The sequence below is a fragment of the Alligator sinensis genome, unplaced genomic scaffold, assembly GCF_000455745.1.
Source record: "Alligator sinensis unplaced genomic scaffold, ASM45574v1 scaffold493_1, whole genome shotgun sequence".
Lineage (NCBI taxonomy): Eukaryota > Metazoa > Chordata > Crocodylia > Alligatoridae > Alligator > Alligator sinensis.
The window spans coordinates 28,994-50,519 of record NW_005842513.1 but is presented as its reverse complement, the minus strand read 5'-3'; the positions used below and the strand labels follow the sequence as shown (position 1 = coordinate 50,519).

Here is a 21,526-nt window from a genome sequence, read left to right as displayed (position 1 = left end):
GCAGGGGGAGGGGGAAGCAGCTTCTGCCCTGCACCCATCTGTGGGGGTGTGTGACCTTCATTCAGGACAAGTGCAGGCTGCTGCTGCAGGCTGGGACCGGGATGGTGCCAGGCTCTTCCTGGGAGGGGAGCAGAGCCAGGCTGCGCTTGGGACAGATGGCAGTGGCATTGGGAAGGGGCTGCAGGGGGAAGGCTGCTGCAGCCACCCCAGAATTTGCCATAGCCTCCCTCCCAGCACTGCTGCCGCCCGCCCCGAGCCCAGCCCTGCCCAACACCCCTGCCAGAGATAGCCTAGCACTGCCCCAGTCCACAGCAGCAGCCTGCCCTCGCCCCACACGCAGATCCAGGGGAACGTGCCCCCCATGACCTCCCAGGATGCGTGCAGTGGCAGGAGCCTCTCCCCCTGGACAAGCCACTCATGACTCATCCCACGCCCCCAACTGGCTGTGCAATGCCTGCCCCAGTCCCTCCCTACTGCAGGGGCCTCAATTTGCCGCTCCCCACACCTCTTCCCTTCTCTCACAACAGGCTTATCAGCCAGATCCTGCTCTCCAAGCCGTCAGACTGCGCACCTGGCTGCGTGCATGCTGCAGCTGTGCACATGCACGGGGCATTTATCGGCCACCTCAGGCAAAAATGCAGATTTCTGATGCTATCGATTTTTCCCTATATCAGTGCCAATCCGATATGAGACTGAACATATATATCTACGCAAAACAATAAAGAAAAATGATGAGCCCCTCCTGTAGCAGTGGGGTAGTGCTGAAGAGGAGTTATTGCATAGATAGTAGCTCCCTCTTCTTTGTCCACGAAGGCAGTCTTCTCTTTCTATCCTTAATTAAAGCAAGAGCCACTGCTATGTATGGTAATTGGCTCCCTTTTCCAAGCTGTCCATTGAAAAATAAAGAAGCAGTACTGATTCACCAACATTACTGTCCTCAGTGCCTTGCTGAAAGGGGAGAGTTAATCAGAGGCACTGCTATACTCACATTGGCTCCTTCTCCCATACACACTTCCCCAAGGAAGTGAGGAATCCATGCTAAATCCATACAGAAGTTCTAGGAATCACTGGTGAAGCATCTGATTTGTTTTTGAAGTTTAAATAATGCCTACCTAGAGCCAAAAGACGTTCTTGCCTCAGGCTGCAGTCCTAGTTGTAGCCAGTCTCACAGAAAAGATTTACTTGATTCAGCAGGTTCTGACGAAGACTGCAGTGGAAGTTCGGGGCTGTAGCTATTTTGTTAGCATTCATACTGTGTGACACTCGTTTCAATGGATTCTGAAAAGTTATGGCAAGTAGTAATCACAAGGCTTTGACATCTCAAGTTTCCCAGCTGCATGATAGCTATCCAGGAATTATCTGTACTGTGATTTGAATGTCCAAATGTTGTCTACATGTGTTGATCATGTGAAGATCTGTCTGGGGACTAGCAGCTCCAGGAAAGGGATTTCATGCTTGATCCTTTGGATCTTTTTAGGAGTGAAGCTTGTTCCTCATTGTGTTAGAGAGCTGCTGAAACACCCCAAGGGCCTTTATTGTCGTCATCAGTTACATCCTATAAGGTTTAGCTGTGTAGGCAGAATAAAGTTCAGCGAGTGCCTGAAGTCATCCTAGCTTCTTGAAAAGACATAACCAGAAAAACTTAATACATAGGGATAGACATGTTTAGCAATGTTGGTATATGGGAATTTCAAAAATGTTTAATGGTATAGCTCTGGCATTGCCAATCTGTGGCCTTATGGGCTAGATCCAACCCATGGATGTGGGGCTTCAGCAGGGTGCTCTCTCTGTGCTGCTATGTAGACAAGTGCTGGCAGCAGGCAGGTCCTTGCGCCCGCCTGTCTGCCTGCCTCTGACCCAGGGTGAGTTATCCCAGCCCACAGACAGAAAATGTTGCTGATCCCGGCATAGCTAAATTAGGGTAATGAATTGCAGAATTGACTTGAAACAAAGCTTGTGTTACTGCAAGATAACATTAAATGGGCCTGGTACTCGCTTGCTGAGTAATTATTATCTGCTTGTATAGACTTTTATGACAATGGAAAACATTTACTCCCTCAGCCAGTATTACTTGCAAGCTAGGTTTAATTAAAATACAAAGCATATATTTTGCTTTCCAATAATTTAAGGATTATGTAAAGCCTCACCTAAGAGTTTATTTAAAAATCTATTCTTGTATCATCCTTAATCAGATCTTTATACTTATATTAGGAATCACTGAAAACAGACATTCTGAACATCCTTAAATAACAGCCCTGCAGACTCCAACCAAATTACTTCAGAGGCTACTTGCCTGTTGGATGTTTCTTCCAAGGGTTTAAGTGATGATTCCAAGGAAGAAAAGATTGAGTATGCTGTGTTAAGTGCATGATGTCAGCTCTGCTAGATTTTTTTTTTATCTGGGAGCAGTTGATTTTTTTTAACAATGATAGGCCTTATGATTAAGTAAAACAGCTTTTCATGAGTAAATGGCTTTTTTATTTCATAAAAAGCTTGCATGATTAAATATCTTGTCCTGACTCTGACATAGATCCATTTGTGAGTTGAGAGAGGATTGTATGTTGGTATTTAAATATGAGCAGCAATCTTCCATTTAATTTAGAATTTTAAGCTCAGGTCTACCATTATTTTACCATTTCTTTGAATTATTGTAGTATTTAGGAGCCCTAATCTAGGTTCAGTACAGCCACAGAACAAAAAGTTGGTTCTTGCCTCAGAGTGCTTGCACCTTTAAAAGGAATCCTGTATATTGGAATTTGTGGCAAAATTGTTTTCTGTCTCCTAAAATGAAAACTGATCACTATTAACAGAGAACTTCAAGATTCTTACTTGCTTTAAATCTCAAACATTTCATTTCTCTTAGATTGTTCTGACCAGATATTATGTTTAGATTTTATATCTAGAATTTAGATCGCTATTTCATTTTCTGTAATTTTTTTCTTGTTGATGACAGATTGACTATAATTAGTCAATTAGTTTCACAGAAAAAAGTCGTTATAGTTGACAGGTTTGAAGATAGAAAGTTGAAAATAATTCTGTTGTCCCTAGTGAATGATTTGCAGGATACATGTGGCTAGTAAAGACAACTAAATTAAAAAATTGCTTTTCATCTGGATTTTCCTTATTTATCCTGTCATATTAGCCTGTGCCGAGCTGACATTACCTATTAAGAGCTTATTTAGTACATGGAAAGTGCCTTGTTTGTTTCTGTCAAGATATGTTGAAAGACTTAAATTTCTAACTATTTAATACATCTTTAAAAGGGGGTGGTTTTTGTATGGCTTAGCAAAACAGAATCCAAAATGAGGACTAGTAAAGAGACCTGTGGACTGCACAAGGCAACAGATACAGTTTTAAAAAGGATGTAATCGCTACAGGAAGTGGTTGAAACAGTTTATTCTAGAAAAAGCTAAACAACCACCATATTTTCTAAATATGTTACTGAAAATCTGCAAGTTAGTTGACACTGACCTGTTTAATGTACCCTACAATTTATAAGAGGAAATTGTCTTCCTCAAAGGAAGGAAACAGGTTTTGTAAAGATGCTGTGAAATGAGCCACCTCTAAATTAGCATATAGGGCGAGGGCAAGTCACCACTTGTAGCATACAGCTGGAGTCCTGGTTTTGAATACAGTAGTGACCCCCTTCAAGTGTTTTGATTTCCTATTTTTACTTTTGGTCTTTTCTTTATTTATAGCTTTTGTCCCTGATGGGCTATACAAAATCCTCTCTTTGTTTCAGGCTTTGGTCGGAAGGATGTAGTTGAATATTTGCTTCAGAGTGGTGCCAATGTCCATGCACGCGATGATGGGGGCCTCATTCCTCTTCATAATGCCTGCTCTTTTGGTCATGCTGAAGTTGTCAATCTTCTCTTGCGTCATGGTGCAGATCCTAATGCTCGGGATAATTGGAACTATACTCCCCTTCACGAAGCTGCCATTAAGGGAAAGATTGATGTCTGTATAGGTAGGTAATTTTCTTAAATTTCCCCTGCTGCTGGCTGATTTCCATATGACGCACTAAAACCTTTCAAAGCCCCTATTTTTCTTTATCAAGCTGTGCTTACCAATAAATTTTAGAATGTCTTACACTTGCTAAAACAAAAAATCTATTTTAAACTGGAACTTGCACTTCAGAAATAAAATAGCTGCAATTTTAAAAAACGTCTTTTGACTTTTCCTGTTGGTTACTCAAGTACAAAAAGAAATGCCCTGTAACCTCAGATACCGCCTTAATGTTGATGTGGTCAAGGGAACCAGAGGGATGTAAGATGGATTAATTTTGAAAATTGATTTGCCCCCAAGACTCAATTTCCTACCTGCTCCTTCCCAATCCTGAGACAATGCTTTTGAGACATGGAAGACATGCTTTTAAGAACGGAAGCTATTACTAATAATAGATTAATTCTGTTTTTTGTGCCACTACTCTTGCTTAGCTAGTCAAAGCCTTTACTAGGAGGAAGAGATTAAATTGAACTTGTGTTCTGACTAAACATTTATGAGCACGATAAAGGCAAAATGGAGTCGAGAAATTAAATTTGTTTGAGCCCTTAGCTTCAGACGTGCAGTTCTGCAGATATTATTCTGAACCTTTACTCAGACATAATAGTTTATCATCACTTTAGGCACATTATTTTGAGGAAGGTAAATTTACAAAACAGCTTTAAGGGATCTTGACACAAAGGGTTTGCACTGGGAAACTGAGATCCTCTACCCAACTGTTCTCTTCTATTGGGTCCCAGTTGAATGATAAGCCATAGCATAAGCCTGGTTTTTCAGAATTCTTTTCACATAAAGGATTTTGCTATTGTAGTTCTGTTACAACATGGTGCTGAGCCGACCATCCGTAATACAGATGGAAGGACAGCTTTGGACTTAGCAGATCCATCGGCAAAGTCAGTGCTGACTGGTAAGTGATACACATTCATTTTCAAATGGTACACATTGGCTTATAGCTGTCATAATTCTTATGAAAAATATTCTTACCTGTGTGGATGTCTCATTTCTTAATATTAGCTTAATTATAATTTACCTTTTACAGCTCCAAACAGAGAATCATTTTGTGGGCTGAATGTTCTCAAAATGCAGGCATGTGACATGATGTGTTCTGGAAAGCTGATTATTGTGCTAATTTAATGGTTTGCATTCATACCAGCACTTTACTCTTCTCTGAGGATTGTGCAGGCTGTTAACATTATGTATAAAAGTAATTTTTTATGTGGCTACCTCAAATATAAATGACAGGTTCTTTGTCTAAATTAGTATCCAACTGTGTGTGTCTAAGAATAAACAAAATCCATTTTCTGTTAATTTTCAGGTGAATACAAGAAAGATGAGCTCTTAGAAAGTGCCAGGTATGTATTTCTGTGGAAAATATGAATATGGCAGTGTTGTGAGAATTGTCCACTTTTCATATAATGTATGTAAATTAACTTTGAGCTGGCTTGGTACAAGTCCAGGGCTGTCCCTTGTGGGTGAAACTGATAAACAGTTATGAGACATTCCTTTTTTTTTTTCTTTTGAGAGAGAAGAGTTGATGTCAGCAAAACAGAAGTAAATATAAATTTGCTTAAGTTTTTCCTTCATAAAGGTTTAAACAAGAAGCATACTTATCATATTTACTCAAGTATAAGGTGACCCAGAATATAAGACAACCCCCAATAATTAGATTCTGTATATGGGAAATTCATAAATTTGTTATAATTTTCCACCTGCGGAATCTAATTATTGGAGCCAAATTTTTCCCCCTCTCATAGCTGCAGCAGGAAAAATAATTCTGGTGGGTTAGGTTGCCCTCTCCCCTCCCCAGCTTCTTCCACACACTGGGGAGGCCAAAGGGCAACTTAGCCCCCCAGATACCAGCAAATTACTACAGGTACCCATAGACATAGTTTATTCAGAATTGATGCACCTTGCTTTAGCACAGGTACTCCATAAATACATTTTTAAGCAGCATTGTTGTACCTATTTACACACAGTACAAACTATGCATAATAATAGTCCAAAGCCAAAAAAGCTTAAGATTAGAGGTCTGCCAAAATCTATGAGGTGGCTGGCTGATTTTATGGCCAGATCCTGGGGCCAGCTGCTATTTTCACAGGCTGTGTGAGATGCCTCCCACCCCACATGCCTCTGGCTGAGTGGCCCCAGCAGTCCCACCACTCCCTGCAGATTGCCAGATGGTCCAAAACCACAGCAGGAGGCAGGCAGGCTGCACAAACAGCTGCAGCAGGGTCCCAGGCCAGCTGTGGCAGGCAGCTAGGAGGCTACACTGGAGTCTGCGGAGCCCTGGCCCTGCTCATTGTGTGTGGACCCACTGCCAGCAACGAGCGCCTCCCAGCTGCCTGCCACAGCTGGGAAATAACATGTACTGTAACATTTTAATTTTTTCTTTTTCATATGATTTATTTTTTAATCTATAATTTATTAAAATATATTCTGAAAGACTTTATGTGCAGCTCTCGACACCTCACCAAAACTCATTAAGTAGCCCTCCAGCTAAAATAATTGCCCACCCCTTCACTAATCTGTTCTTGTGGTAGGTTCGTATTGGTTTGTTTGCCCAGTGTAGGCCATGTGTTGTATAGTTATGTTCAGTAGTGGCTGCATTGAATCAGCTTCACAGTTGGTTTCCATTGCTGTGGGTACATGCTGCTTTTGGCAGCATTTTAATTATAGATAGTGTATTTAATGAGGTTTTCTTGTATGCAAATATAAGATGAGGGGCTCTTTTTCCCATGCTGCTTGTGGTGGGAGCAGGGAATCTTGTATTCAAGGAAATATGGGACTTCCTTAACTGTTGGCAGTCAAAACTCTGACGTGTTTTTAAAACCTTGTTTTGTAGGAGTGGAAATGAAGAAAAGATGATGTCTCTTCTTACACCATTAAATGTCAACTGTCATGCAAGTGATGGTAGAAAGGTATTTTAGTTAAAATGTTGCATTTCACTAAATCTTATTTTCAGATGTTGTTCAGCTTATTACTTTATATTTAAAACTAGCATTTGATCAAAATTTAAGAATTATTGGTTATTAGGTGTCAGTTCAAATTACTTAAATATTTGTGAAGATAAGGAATATACTTGCTGGCAGTTGTCAGAAGATTTTTTTGTTTTGTTTTCTAAGCAGCCATTCACATACCTGGGTCAGGTAAAACACCTTTTCTCTAGGAACTTCTGCCTGACCTTTTCGCCAGCTGCACCAATGTCAAAGTCATGGAAAAGACCTCACATTTTTTTTTATGCTAATATTTATCAAATGACTTGATCAGTTAGTCCTAGGCTGTTCTTTTGCACTACTGTAGTCATGTACCCTAAGGTATATCAGTTGTTTTGACATCACTTCTTCATAAAATTAAGGTAATGTTGGCATTTATAGGAACTGGATATTGTTTATATATTGGTAACTAGATAAGCACATTTAAGCTACAGATGCCAAAATCTGTCCAGGAAATCCAGAAATCCATTTAGCCTGAACCTACTTCTTTTTGAAGGGTCAAGTTTCCATCTTTTGGCCCTGTTAGATATTTGAGTATGCTCATTCTTTGTGGTTTCTAACTTTCTCACAAATCAGGGCTGGGTAGGCCCTGTGCTAAGGGGCCTCCAAAATATTGGTGCTGCTGTTTCACTTACTCTAAAACATGTGTGGTCTCCAAAAACTAAAATTTCCTGGTGCTGATGATCTTCCTGAATGAAAAGGATAAGGTCATTGTGCAAAGTCTGTTGCTTCTTGTTGTTGTGTACTGGGCACTGTTAAATTTCCCCATCTGGTTTGGTTAGACAGAACATAAATCAATCATCTGCCTTGGCAGTGCAAGTGAAGGATAAGGTGATTTTTTTTTTTTTTCTCCAACCTCCTCCTTACTTCAAACCTACTCTTTTTTTTTTTTTTTTTTTTTCAAGTTTAGTTAATAATACCCATGGATTACATCAAAATTTAACTGGCCATTAGGTGAGGAGACCTATTCATAATATGGCAATCTGTACTGGTAGAATATTTACATTTATGAAAGAACTGAACTGAGAAGTAGTCATAGCTGGCTGAAGGGCTCAAAAATCTTTCATGGTAGCTATCATTTAAATGTATTATTGAAAAAACCTTGCTGTTTCAGTGTTTAGTGGGAAAAGTTGCCAGACACCTGGTTCAAACACTCTTTACTGATTCAGTATTTTGAGGACATTATTTTTACATATTTCATTATATTTACTGTTAGTTGGATTTATGATTTTGATTTATCTAAAACTGTTTGTCTTTTCAGTCAACTCCATTGCACTTAGCAGCTGGATATAACCGAGTTAAGATTGTGCAGTTGTTACTACAACATGGAGCTGATGTGCATGCTAAGGATAAAGGGTAAGCTTGTAATTCACTTGTTTGTTATGTATCAATAACAGACTTTATTATGCAATAGAGAACCCTTATTTAAAAAAAAAAATTGAACCAAGTCACATGTCAGAAATTTTGAGGTTGATATGCTGTGTTTAACATATATTGTAAATTCATAAGTTTTGGTCCCAATTTTAAGAATAACCTTTTGTGCTAAATTGGCCATAACTGTGCTGCATTCTAAGTTATAAACAGACAACTGCTGAATGTTCAAAAGATGTGAAGTGATTTTTAGATAAATAGAAATGCTTTTATATCATTGCTGTTAAAATTCAGGACATGCCTCTGTAGTTGATCAAGTCTTCACTTCACTTCCCTTCATTGTCATTATTTTTGTTCACTAAAAAATTGTAATAAAATAATAGAACAACTTTGTTTCACATTTATTTAATTTTTAGATTGCATATTTCTAAGAGTTCTCTTATTGTATAAGGATTTGAGAAACCTGACTGAAATAAGCCAAGATTTTGGAAAACTGAATTTTTATTAACTCTTTCCTCCCTTCCCACCCCACTCCCCCACACACACACTTTAAAGGTACCTACAATATCCATCTAATGAAAGACCCAAGGTGAAACCCTTTTCAGTCAGGCCTCCCTGACATTTCATCTCTCTGATTTCTCTAAGTTTTCCTGACAGTGTCTGTGCACACCCCACCTCCAGCGTGGGAGTATAGAAAACTTTTTTTTCCCAACCATCTTCCATTCCATTCTCTCTGGATTGCAAGGTCTTTGGGCCTCTTAAATACACAGCATACAGTCATGCCCAGTGACTTTAGAACCAACCAGTTAGATCAGTGGTACTCAACATAACTGGCCTTGCAAGCTAAATTCTGTGTGCCAGTCTGTCCCTGCACACCAGATCCAACCAGTCCAGTGTATGTGGGCCATGTCATCTGGAACACACAGTGACCTCTCGGGTAAATGATTACACCACCTCTCGGGGGAGCTTGTTCCATAGTCTGGACACCCTAGTTATAAAGAAGTTTTTCCTAATGTTCGGCCTGAAACTGTCTTCCAGGAGTTTGTGGCCATCGTTTCTAGTTTTTCCCCAGGGTGCCCTGGTGAGCAGTTATATGCCTCTGATATAGCAGTAAGCTGCAGTCGCGTCCCCTCTCAGCCTTCTTTTCTTTAGCCTGAAGAGTCCAAGATCTGTCAGCCTCTCCTCATATGGTTTGCCATGCAAGTCCCTGATCATGCGGGTGGCCCTTCTCTGGACCCTTTTGAGCTTTAGCACATCCTTATTGAAGTGCGGTGCCCAGAGCTGGACGCCGTACTCCAGCTGCAACCGCACCAGTGTTGAGTAAAGTGGGAGAATCACTTCTTTAGATTTACTGGAGATACATCAGTTGATGCATGCCAGAGTTTTATTGGCCCCAGCGGCTACTGCGTCGCATTGCCGGCTCATATTCATGCTGGGGTCTGTTGTTACCCCCAGATCCCTTTCATTTGTAGTGCTGGTCAGGTTAATGATGCCCAGCTTGTAGGTGTGCTGGGGTTCTTCCTTCCCAGATGCAGCACTTTGCATTTCTCTACATTGAGCCTCATCTGGTTCTGTTGTGCCCAGCATGCCAGCCTGTCTACGTCTGCTTGTATCTGCAGGTGTGTCCGCACAACCCCATATCTTGGGGTCATCTGCAAACTTGGCCAATGGGCTTTTCACCTCCTCATCCAAGTCATTGATGAAGATATTGAACAGCACTTGGCCAAGTACCGACCCCTAGGGTACTACCCACATCTCGCCACGGTGACACCGATCCGTTCATTTGGACTCTCTGTGTCCTACCCCGCAACCAGTTTTGCACCCACTTGATGGTCCCGCAGTAAAGCCCAGTATCTTCCAGTTTTCTGATCAGTACCTCATAGGATACCAGGTCAAAGGCTTTTTGGAAGTCGAGGTATATGATGTCAACCACTTTTCTCTCATCCAGGTGACAAGTCTCCTGATCATAGAAAGATATGAAGTTGGTCAGACAAGACCTGCCCACAATGAAGCCATGCTGGCTGTCATTCAGTATCATGCCTTCTGCAAATTTGTCACATATAGCCTATTTGATGAATGTTTCTAGGATTTTCCCTGGAATAGAGTTAAGCTAATTGGCCTGTAGTTTCCTGGGTCTTCGCACTTCCCCTTCTTGAAGATGGGCAAAACATTGGCCCTCTTCCAGTCCTCTGGGATTTCTCCGGGGGCCCATGATTTTTAAAGACTTTTGCTAGGGGCTATGCGATTACTTCAGCCAACTCTTGCAGCACTCTTGGGTGGAGTTCATCTGCTCCTGATTTTATATACTTCTAATTTCTTTAATTGATCATACACCAGTTCTGTGGCAATGGTGGGAATGATGTCAATCCCACCCTGCTCGTTCTGTGCCCTCCCTGGCATGTTGTTCCCCTTGGTCTTGTGAAAGACGGAGGCAAAGTAGTCATTTAGGAGTTCCGTTTTATCCTGAGGCATTGAGTAGCAGCCCCACACTCCTATTAGTTTTCCTTTTACTACCTATGTAGCTAAAGAAGGACTTCTTGTTGTCCTTGATTTTTGTAGCTAATTTTAGTTCAGTTTCTGCCTTAGCTTGCTTAATCTGGTTTCTACAGGTGTGGGCCATTGTCAAGTAGTCTTCCTTAGAGGCTGTCCCAAGCTTCCAATGTTTGTATGCCTCTTTCTTTTTCTGTAGCAGGGCTGCAACTTCCTTGCTTTGCCAAGAGGGTTCTTTGACCCTTCTGCTACTTTTTCTCCATAAGGGAATGGATTTTTGCTGAGCCTTAAGGATTGTATCCTTAAGGAATGACCATTTTTCTCATGCTCCCTTTACCTGTGGTCCTTGGTCTCTCAGGACACTCTCTACTAGTGACCTGAGCTTATTAAAATTTGCATTTTTGAAGTCTAAGACTTTGAGCTTGGTATCTGATTTGTCAGACTTGTGATGGACTATGAACGTAATGATTTCATGGTCACTGTCGCCTAGGTTGCCCTCTAAGTGTTCATTTCCATAGTTCTGGGAGCAATTAACACGGCTACTGTTCCTCTCGGCTGCCAAATAGCTTGACCTTTAGGGAGTCCTACAGGCTGGATGATATGGCTGTGCAAGCTGGATCCAGATAGTGGGCCAGGATTAAGCACCACTGAATTACAGCAAAAGCTTTATCTGGCACCCATGGGGAATGGGTGGTGCCGGATAACAAAATATGCCTGTTAACTGAGGCCCAAACAGTTTGCCTGTTCGGGCTACTACCTCTCCTGCTGAGTCCGGAGCATCACCACCCCTTCCGCTGCATCACTGCCCCTTCCACGGACCCTGAGGGACGGACGTGGGCTCCACGCTGGCTGCTGTGCCTCGGGCCATGGGGACTCAGCAGCGCAGGCTGTTTTGCCCCGGCCCATGGCGGCTCAGCGAAACTGGAAGTGCCACAGTGGGCACTTCAGGTTTCGCTTTTACCTTACAAGCCAGCATGCCAATTAATAAAGCGTGCCAGCTTGTAAGGTGCCAGTTAAGGCAGCTTTTACTTTATGTAAGTTTTGCAAACTTGCCATCTTTTGAAATAACTTGTGTTGATGTATTGTTTTCCGTTTAATTATCCTTTAAATTGATACGGTGCCTGGAACCAAGTTGCTTATACAAACAATACGACTTCCATTCTTCTTTCTTTGATCTTTTTAAAAAGAGATTGGTTTGAATATTTTTGGAACTGTGTTTCTTTTCTTCTGTCTCTTTTTTTCCTACCCCTTTGTTAGACACGTGAGTCTTTAACTTTGAGGAATTGTTAAGAGGCAGCATAGTTGTGAAATTTGCAATGTACTAAATTGGCATATACTGGGGCAAGATATATGTAGTAATCTTAATTTGTTTGTTTGTTTTCCCTCCTCACTGCCAAGGGACTTGGTGCCACTTCACAATGCCTGTTCCTATGGTCATTATGAAGTAACAGAACTTCTAGTAAAGGTTGGTCTTTAATTTAATTCCTTTTTCAAATTAGGTAAGATTCTTCTATCATAAATCATTCCTATTTTATTTTGTACTTAACATCAAGTTTCAGGGATTCAGTTTAATATTAGGTGTGCTAACTCTATCCTCCTTTTCAGCATAAATTAAGTATGCCAGTTAGGTCACCAGTGTGCCCCCACAGCTGGGAGTGCCAGACAGCAGATCATCACTCCCAGGCACAGGGTGCATTGGGAGCCCTACACTTCAGTGTGCCCCCATGGCTAGAAGTGCCAGTCGACTGGCATTCCCAGCCTCAGGAGTGCATGGGAGTCTCAAAGGGCTCCAGCGTGCTCCTGAAGCTGGAAGCCCTGATCAGTGTTGGATGCACATTTCAATTTAAAGCAGAATGAGAACCAGTCTCAAAGTTATTACAAAAAATCTTTACAGTATTTTGTGTAATAATTTTGTAGCTTATTTTCTGTTTTATTGTGCCATTAATGGCATGGATGTGTGGCTGTGTCCCAGCCACATGCTGAGTGTTTGGGATTGAGAGTGTGGTCGAGGGTAGGAAGGTAAGAAAGGTTTATTGACTTAACAAGTACACAACTACGCGTAAATAACAAAACAAGGGCAGACTATAATAATTCATGTTGGCAACTTATCGGCAGTCCCCTCTGATGCCTGATGTAAGGCAAGTTTCTCTTCTGCAAACTGCAGCGAAGTCAGGCGTCCCTGATCAGCGCTGTCCAAGGAGTACGAGGAAGGACCCTGGTACCCACTGTTTGGGCTCTTCAAGAGCCATGGGCCCACTGAATCCAGGCCAGCAGCTAATCTTAAATCAGAAGCTTCTTTTACAGAGCTGCATCTTCCTTCTAAATGATTTCTGGATGTGCCAGCCAATTTATAACTTTTGAGCTATGCTGGTAACTTACAGCCATCCAGATTCTCCCATTATAATTATTCTTAGGACTGACCAATATAGCAGTACAAGCCTTGCATTCTTCTGATAAGGTTAATTTTAACTACGCCACAAAGCTTACCACTACTTCTACAAGGCCTTGCTAAATTTACTAGGCCTTACTACATCTTTTACTTTAATTAGGCTTTTAACAACAACATGTAGCTTAATTTCTGAACAAATGACAGAAAAACCCTTGGTCTAATCTTCACAGAGCCTTCAGCAAGGCTCTGTGAAGAATCACACAGACATAGAATCACACAGACAAGAATCACACAGACATAATTTTCAGCTGTCACAGGCTGAATTACTACTAATGACCTGTTTAACTGATCTGTAATAATTAATTAATATTAGGTGGTCATGAGTGTAACATCTGCCAGGAGCCATATATAAGAATGGACTGCCACTTCTTAAAACTTGAGCAGTGTTTATCTTAAGGTTGTGAATGTGGTGGAAGAAAACTTTTGGTTTTGCTTTCAAACTTACAGATGTGTCACAAGTGCTTTTAAGAAGAGTTCTTAGTTGAGCAGGGTTAAAAATATTGTAGAAATGCCAAGACAGTGTTTTTTAGTCTTCATGTATAAACATTTCTGGCAAAGCTTCCCTTATTGTCATCCTTGATGGCTTATCATTCAATGCTTACTGTTGTCACAGCTTGAATGCAGAAAGAAACAACTACATACCTCTGTTAAATCTTTGTATTGGCACAGCTGTCTGCAGAAGGTTACAGGCTTGGGGCTTAAAGGCTGTTTTCTGTGGCATATACATTTTTACTAACAAATGCAATTCCTTGGTTAATTCAGTTGCTGAAGTGTCTGACTTCGTGTAAATGGGTTGGGCTTTTTAAGATTGTCTCTCTTGAGAAATTATTTTCCAACTTCAGTTTGGTTATGAGCCTGAAATTAATTTTGTGTTCATTAAAGGTTGTTATGTGCAGTTTGTTTTGCACTTACAGGGTCTCCACTGCTAGACCATTTAAGTACTGAAGATCTATATTTCTGGAAAAGATCTTGGAAACTATCTATGTATATATGTATATAACAGTCACTTAACTATCTGCTATATTACAGTTAATGACTACAGTTTTTCTTTAATGGTCTGCCTTTACTTTTGTGTCCGTCTCCCCCACCCAGCATGGAGCATGTGTGAATGCAATGGATCTGTGGCAGTTCACTCCTCTGCATGAAGCAGCTTCTAAGAATAGGGTGGAAGTATGTTCTCTTCTGTTAAGTTATGGTGCTGATCCAACACTATTGAACTGTCACAACAAAAGCACCATTGATTTGGCCCCGACACCCCAGTTAAAAGAACGATTGGCATGTGAGTATAAAGTGAACCTGAAACGGAATAGAATGGATGACATATTGTAGCTCGTGTTCCATTTCTTTCTTTGCATTGCATATTTTGTTTCACAAATGTATCACACCAATATTAGGTTTGAAAGAAAATGTTCACGTTTTGCAAATAACTGTCTAATGTTTGCCAGGAGACTTGTTTTCATTAAGTTTAAAAAAGAAAAATAGTTTCAAGTCAAAACAGAGCAGTTCCTCCAGCCTTAAACGTATTTTAGTTCAGTTTTACAGTCCTTTTGCTGAAATGAAGTGTGGATTTTCTTCCCTGAAACTGGTTTTTCCCTGCAAACTCTCCCTATGATCTCTCCAAAACCTGTTCTCCTTAAGATCATTTCAAGGTTTCTCCTGTTTTGTTTCAGCAAGCTGCATTTGAACAAAAGAAAAAGATGAATTACTTATTCTAGGGGTCAGCAGTGTTTTTGGGCAGTGTGCTAAAAACACCTGCAACTTCAACTTGTAAGGTGTTGGTATGCTGAGCAGGATGGTAGGGGAGCTGCAGTCTTGGCCCCTTTCCTACCATTTGCTCCAAGGCATGTGTGCACCCACTGCCAGCAAAATGCTTGCCCGGGGCTTCGCAGACCCCAGTGCAGCTGCTTGCAGCTTCCCAGGTGCTTGCCACAGCTGGCCCAGGCAGCAAGCAGGCTGCAAGCAGCTGCACCGGGGTCTATGGTGCCTTGGCCTGGCTCGTTGCTGGTAAGTGGGTGCACGCACCCCTTGAAGTGGACTACAGTAAAAAGGCTGGAGCTGCTATTGCCACAACAAAGACCAGGCTCCTTGCAGCTCCTCTGCAGTCTGCTCCAAGATGCACGTGCCAAGTGTTGCCTATCCCTGACTTAAATAAATTTATGCTGAAGATGTTAAGTGCTACTGTTGGTTGTTTTTATTGAGTTCTAAAGTGGTAAATTGAAGCAAGGATTCTATCAGGGATAATTAAGGAATTGTACTTATGTCCTGTGAGAACCCTGGCAGACCTTCAGTTTTAAGGATCTGAGCTGCGATCCCAACAGTTGCAGCTCCTATCACAGCACAGATGAATGGCAGGAAGCACAATTGGGGCTCAGATACCAAGTGCTCCCTAACTTTGGGCTCTTCCTGCACTGGCAAGTACCAAACTAGGGACTGGTGCTTCTGTGGCTTGGAGTGTCAGTGAGCTGTTTGCTCCCAGCTGCAATAGCACACCAGAGTCTTGAAGGGCTCCAGTGTGCTTCTAAGTTTGGGAGTAGCCACATGCTCAGTATAAGGATTGATGAGAACCAGCCTAGTTGTTATACATTTTGTGCAATAACTTTGTGGCTTATTTCCTGTTTTATCATACCATTAATTTCTTGTACATGAGTAATAGCCCATGCAAATTCAAGACATGATTTACTAGTCAGTCATGTCTTAAGTGTAACATCTGTCAAAGGTCTGAGTGAACAAGCAGTGATTTTTCTGGAATACTTAAAATTGCTGTGCTGTATCCATTTAATGAACTTAGTCATTCAGTTAACTTACAAGTACTTTTCTAAGTTCTCTCCCAGTATCTGAAACAAGTATTTCCCATTCTGGATGCTACCAGTTCTCTTGATTCCTTTCACACCAATATATAAAAAAAATCTTCTTTTCTAGATGAATTCAAAGGTCACTCGCTGCTACAGGCTGCACGAGAATCAGATGTAGCTCGTATCAAAAAGCATCTGTCTTTGGAGACAGTGAACTTCAAGCATCCTCAAACTCATGAGACAGCATTGGTAATATTTCAGATGTGGTTTTTTTCATTGATTTAAGATATTTTGTGGCTGACTGAAAAAGTAAGGGATACTTTAAAACTGTTGATCCCTGATTTTTTTGACCCCTTCAGGTAAAAGAGACTGGGGAATCTAGTATATAATAAATAAATAATCAGAACAGTAAATGTGTTCTTGTTTTAACATTTTTATTCCTGTCAATTTTTACAGGATAACTCATTCCCATGATATCAGTGAATTTGAATCTAGTCTGCCTCTTTTTTTCTAGGTTTCCTCCTTCACTGGTCATCTTCTCATTTCCTTCCACGAAATACTTAACATTTCAGTCTCTTGTTTTTGTATCACTTATCAGTCTTTTAGCTAAGATCAAGTATAAGTGTGCATGTTTTTAAAGTTAAACTTTTCTTCACTTTTTGCCTCTCTTTCTAATCCTTTCAGGTGGCTTTAGTAGTTCTGTCACTTTAGAAGTTTGCCTCACATTTTTATTTCATATACTCTTCAAATGCAATTGCTGAATTGAGGTAATAATGATAAACCCGTTCCCAATAGGAGCTGCTCCAGCGTAACAGTAGACATTCCCTATTCCTCGTGTCATTCCTGACATGGGCAATCATCCTGACTTTGTTTAGAACCCAGCCAGTTCTTGATCTAGGTGTAAAATATAAATGCATTCGGAAACCCTTTCATCTACTAATTATAGTAATTATTTTAATTATAGAATTTTGGGTTGATCATTACCAATCTGACTTTGATTTTCACAACTTATCTTGCTTGCATTTGCATGCTGATAAATATTGGGGATACAGGAGAGGAAATGGCAAGTAAGTAAAAGAAAAAAAGGTTAGCACAGAAGACATAATATTATGTAAAATTTCATAAGCCCATCATAGCATTTATAGTTGTTTGAAAACAGTATTCACATTCAGCCATGGTATATGTAGGACCAACTCCTGTTTCTTCCAGTGCCTTTTTGAATGCCAGAAATTAATTTTGTCTCCTAAGTCTAGTCAAGTGTTAATAGCCTGGAGTTAGATTATTTTCCCTATATGTTTTTGTAAGAAATGGGCTAAATAAATGTAGGTAGTTATTTAAAAGTTGTATAAGAATTCAGCCCTCATGCCTAAAACATTTTGTGGTCTGATACTCAATTAAAATATAGTATATAAAATGTTGGTTCCATTCAGTTCACTGGCAATAGTGCTATTGATTTATTTTTTTTTTTTTTGCACTGAGGATCTCATTCAGGATATGCAAATCAGTGTTCCATCTGTGTAATGAACATAAACTGCAAGATCCTAAAGTCCTCGGTGCATTCGTACCAAACTTCATGACTCAGCCAAGTAATGAGAATCTCACCTATGCTCTAAAATTAGACTGCGTCCTGGTGGGGCAAGCAGGAGGGGCAGGGTGACTTGATATCAACCATGGCATCCTTTTTTGTAGCTCATTAAATATACAATAGCTCTTTATCTACTGATTACCTCTGCCCCCGCTTACACTTTTAATTTTTTTTTTTTTTTATTCTGGAACTGTTAACAAGGTGGAGATAAACACTTGTGGTTAATTGTTGGGCTACAGTACGGGTTGTTTGGAAGTTAGGATGAAGAACATGGAGATGTTTGTCCTTTTTCCTTCACTACAGTTATTCACTGTAATTTGGAGCAAGTCACTTAATCTCTCTCTATTTCTCTTGTCTTTAAAATAAAGATGGTCACTTGCCCATGAGTATTGAGGCTAAATTAATTGCATTAAAATGCTTTGAGATCAGTTTCTGTTAGAGATTTCCATAGTGTGTCACCTTATTATATACATGCCCATATTTATCTTTCATTATTTTTTATATTCTATTTAGTAAAATCATAGTTAGTTTTGTGTGTTAAGAATTACCAGTCCTATGGTAGCAAGGTATAACATAAGTGTAAAAGTAATAACATTTGCTTTTGTGATTACATAACTCTACCACTGAACAGATCAGCCTAGTTGGGATACAAAAAGATTGATTTAATAGATGTGACTAACAAAAAGTATATGCTTGCTTTTTTATATTTTCAATGTTCATAAGACAGCAAAAGCCCATATAAGTTATTTAGTACAATATAAATCATGGCAGCACAGTGTCTGCTGCTTTAAAAATATTTTTCCCAAACTGGCAGCAGTAGATCTCCTTAAAGATAGCTAAACACCAATGTTGGCTAAAAAAAAGGGTTATACCTTTTCTATCCTATTTTCTCTTTTAAAAGTGATTCCTTTTGTTACCTAGCTTCTTTACCTGCAGTTATTTATTCATTTCCTGAGTTAACTTTTAGTTTACTAATTCTCAATTCAGTAGTTTCACCTCTAAGAGTTAGAAATTGAGGCCTTAATGCTAGATTGGGGAGTAATAGTACAAATTCCTGAGCCTATGTAGCAGTTTCATTCAACAAATAGGCCTCTTGTCAGCCTTATAATAGATCCTGACACACAATAAAGATCCCAATGCACAATCTAGCTTTAATTAATTACTTAATTAATTAATTTGTACTTAATGAACAAGTAAGAAAATATATGTAATGAGCATTCCTAATGCAAAAGTTTTTATAATATTTAGCACTGTGCAGCTGCATCTCCATACCCCAAGAGAAAGCAAGTATGTGAATTACTGTTGAGAAAAGGAGCCAACATCAATGAAAAGACAAAAGAGTGAGTGTTCTTATGAATGCTTTTAAATGATTAGAAGGAATTTTTTAGAATACAACTTAATTGCAAAAATTTGTTTTTAAAAGCTTCTTGACACCTCTCCATGTGGCATCAGAAAAGGCTCATAATGATGTAGTGGAAGTGGTTGTAAAGCATGAAGCGAAGGTATGAGTTACTAATTATTTTTCTTTGTTTGCTAAGATTATGCTAAAACACATTTTATAGGTAATGTTGAACTTGACTGCAGCCTGTGAGTTTTATACAGTTACTTCTTAAAATATACATGTTTATATACATAAAACAGACACTTATACAGCATTATCTGTATAGGTTTCATGATTTTACATTCCATTATATAGAATACAAGGTAGTTTATACTCAGTACTGATACTGTCATTAACAGTGCATGAAAAAAGTATTTAGTTTTTTATTGTGTAATAGTAGTAGTAGTGAATCTGTTCTAGAAGAATGCACTGGAGAGAAGGAGATAGTGAGTGAAAATAACATGCAAGGGGTCTGGATCTTAAATGAAGAGAAAATGATTGCTGAAAATGGTTTTGCAAAAATTAAGATGAAGTCAATATACTGCACAAGTTATATAACAGGGGTTGTCAAATTATGGTCTGCAGATCAGAGCTGCCCTCCTCCACCTCCCACCCTTCCCCTGCAGCTTGGGGAATGGGCAGAGAGTTGCAGCCAGGGCAGCAGAAGAGACATCGCCAGGGTACTGCTACCTGCCTAATTTGGTTTATTCACTCTGCTGCAGCAAAGGCGGCACCAGGGTCCTCCTGCACACCTTTTCCCATCTATTCTCTCTACAGGAGAATATGGAGACTTGTAGCCCATGGCAGGTGCTGGGCCACAAGCAGCAGCCTGCCAAACCTGCTGTAACATGTAATTTGGTCAAGTTTTTTTGCATAGGAGAAGAATGGAAATAGGATCCACTGTATCATACTTCAGTCACAGGAGGTGGCCGAAGTAAGAGTTGGGGCTCTGGTTTGTGGGCCAGGTAAATTTACAGCTTTTGGGACTTAACCAAGCATTCTTAATTTACTGTTTGTTCATAGATAGCTATGAAACGGAATTCTGGTTGCTCAGTGTAAGCAGTTTTCAGGGAAAAAAGCAATTTCTGAGCAGTCTTTCAAAATTTCCTCCATTTCATTCAAGTGTTGAATACTGTATAAACTCAAATTCAGGATCAGGTATCCCCCCCCCTTTCGCGTGCTTCCCCTCCCCCAAGCAAGGGAATGTCATCTTGAATTTGAGTACCAGCCTGGGGCAGCTGCTGCTCCAGGGCTAGATCTGGAACCACAGCTGTTGCCTGCCCTGGGCTGGAGACAAAGCCAGAGCTGCTGCATAGGGTAAGTGGTGGGAAGTAGGGCACAGGAGCCAGGGGGAGCAGGGACAAGGAGCAGGGTGGCAGGTCACCTGGCCCCTCCCATCTCTCCTCCCCTGCTGCTAGCCCCCTGCCACTGCTTTCCCTTACCACTGCAGCTGGCGGGGAGACTAACTTTAATATCACCTCCAATAATAACAGATTTATAATTTTCCATGTGTAGAATCTAATTATTGTGGGGGCTGCCTTTAATTTGAAGCCTTTGGGTAGATTCAGTATGTTACTGAAATTCAGTAACCTCCTTGTAAGGTTAAGAAAAATATTTGGAACATCTCTTTATATCAGAATGGCAGCATCTAGCAAAGCTGCATCTTCTCAGTAGAGAATTTTAACAACTTACTTTTGTATGCTTTCTAAGTTACGTTTCAGTAGTCCAACATCCCTCTAACATCACTGGATTTTTAATAATCATTTTTTCTTCTGAAGCTTCAGGTACTTTTCAAGAGCTGTCAGTAGCTTAAGGTTGAATGTCAGAGAGAGATTCTGCATATTATTCTAGTCTAAATTCTGTGTTGAGGAGAGAGCTGCTTTTTAAATTCTGAACATAACTGTTCTTTATTAAAAAGAGCCACAGGTCTTGTACTGGGGGAATTATCCTACGCTTCTATAAGTTACCCTTATCCTCACCACTCTGAACTCCCCACACTTATTCTTCCCTAGCACCTTATATAGAATATGCTGTTCTATCTAGCAACAGTAATGATAGTAGGGAGTTGATCAAGTAGTGAGTGGGCACTCTGTCTCATGGTGGACTGCATAGTCATTCAGGGGCTTTGTCCCTTTTGGCTCTTTAAGTTGGCAGGTCTCCCTTGGCTGATTTATGAAGCGAACAGAAAACAGGCTTCCATTGCATAATGTCAGTGGAAGTAGAGGTCTGGGCTGCTCCCCATTAGAAGCTGATGAAACAAATGGTTCACCAGGCAGTTGATAGTACCTGAAATTCTTCACTCAGTACTTTGATCATACTTCTTGTCCTTTTATGCTTCTGGAGTTGTAGAAGGGATGGGAGGACTATCATCAGTGTTCCTCCTGCACTAGTGCTGTGACAGTGACTGGCACAGCTACAGCATAGCAGCTGGCTCTGTCCCAAACTCAGTGAGAACTAAAACTA

At 40.4% G+C, this 21,526-nt stretch overlaps 1 protein-coding gene across 1 annotated transcript in view; it reads left to right on the top strand.

The window, feature by feature from the left end:
* Nucleotides 1-3,729: 3,729 nt before the first annotated feature.
* TNKS2 (tankyrase 2) overlaps nucleotides 3,730-21,526 on the top strand; it is a gene marked incomplete at its 5' end in the record, with an annotated part of 46,784 nt that continues 28,987 nt past the window's right edge. Inside the window, 10 exons of the mRNA XM_025213236.1 lie at nucleotides 3,730-3,967; nucleotides 4,814-4,909; nucleotides 5,318-5,354; nucleotides 6,845-6,920; nucleotides 8,257-8,351; nucleotides 12,255-12,321; nucleotides 14,398-14,584; nucleotides 16,225-16,346; nucleotides 18,931-19,022; nucleotides 19,106-19,184. Of these exons, the coding sequence (XP_025069021.1) occupies nucleotides 3,730-3,967; nucleotides 4,814-4,909; nucleotides 5,318-5,354; nucleotides 6,845-6,920; nucleotides 8,257-8,351; nucleotides 12,255-12,321; nucleotides 14,398-14,584; nucleotides 16,225-16,346; nucleotides 18,931-19,022; nucleotides 19,106-19,184 (1,089 nt within the window). The remainder of the gene's footprint in view (nucleotides 3,968-4,813; nucleotides 4,910-5,317; nucleotides 5,355-6,844; nucleotides 6,921-8,256; nucleotides 8,352-12,254; nucleotides 12,322-14,397; nucleotides 14,585-16,224; nucleotides 16,347-18,930; nucleotides 19,023-19,105; nucleotides 19,185-21,526) is intronic.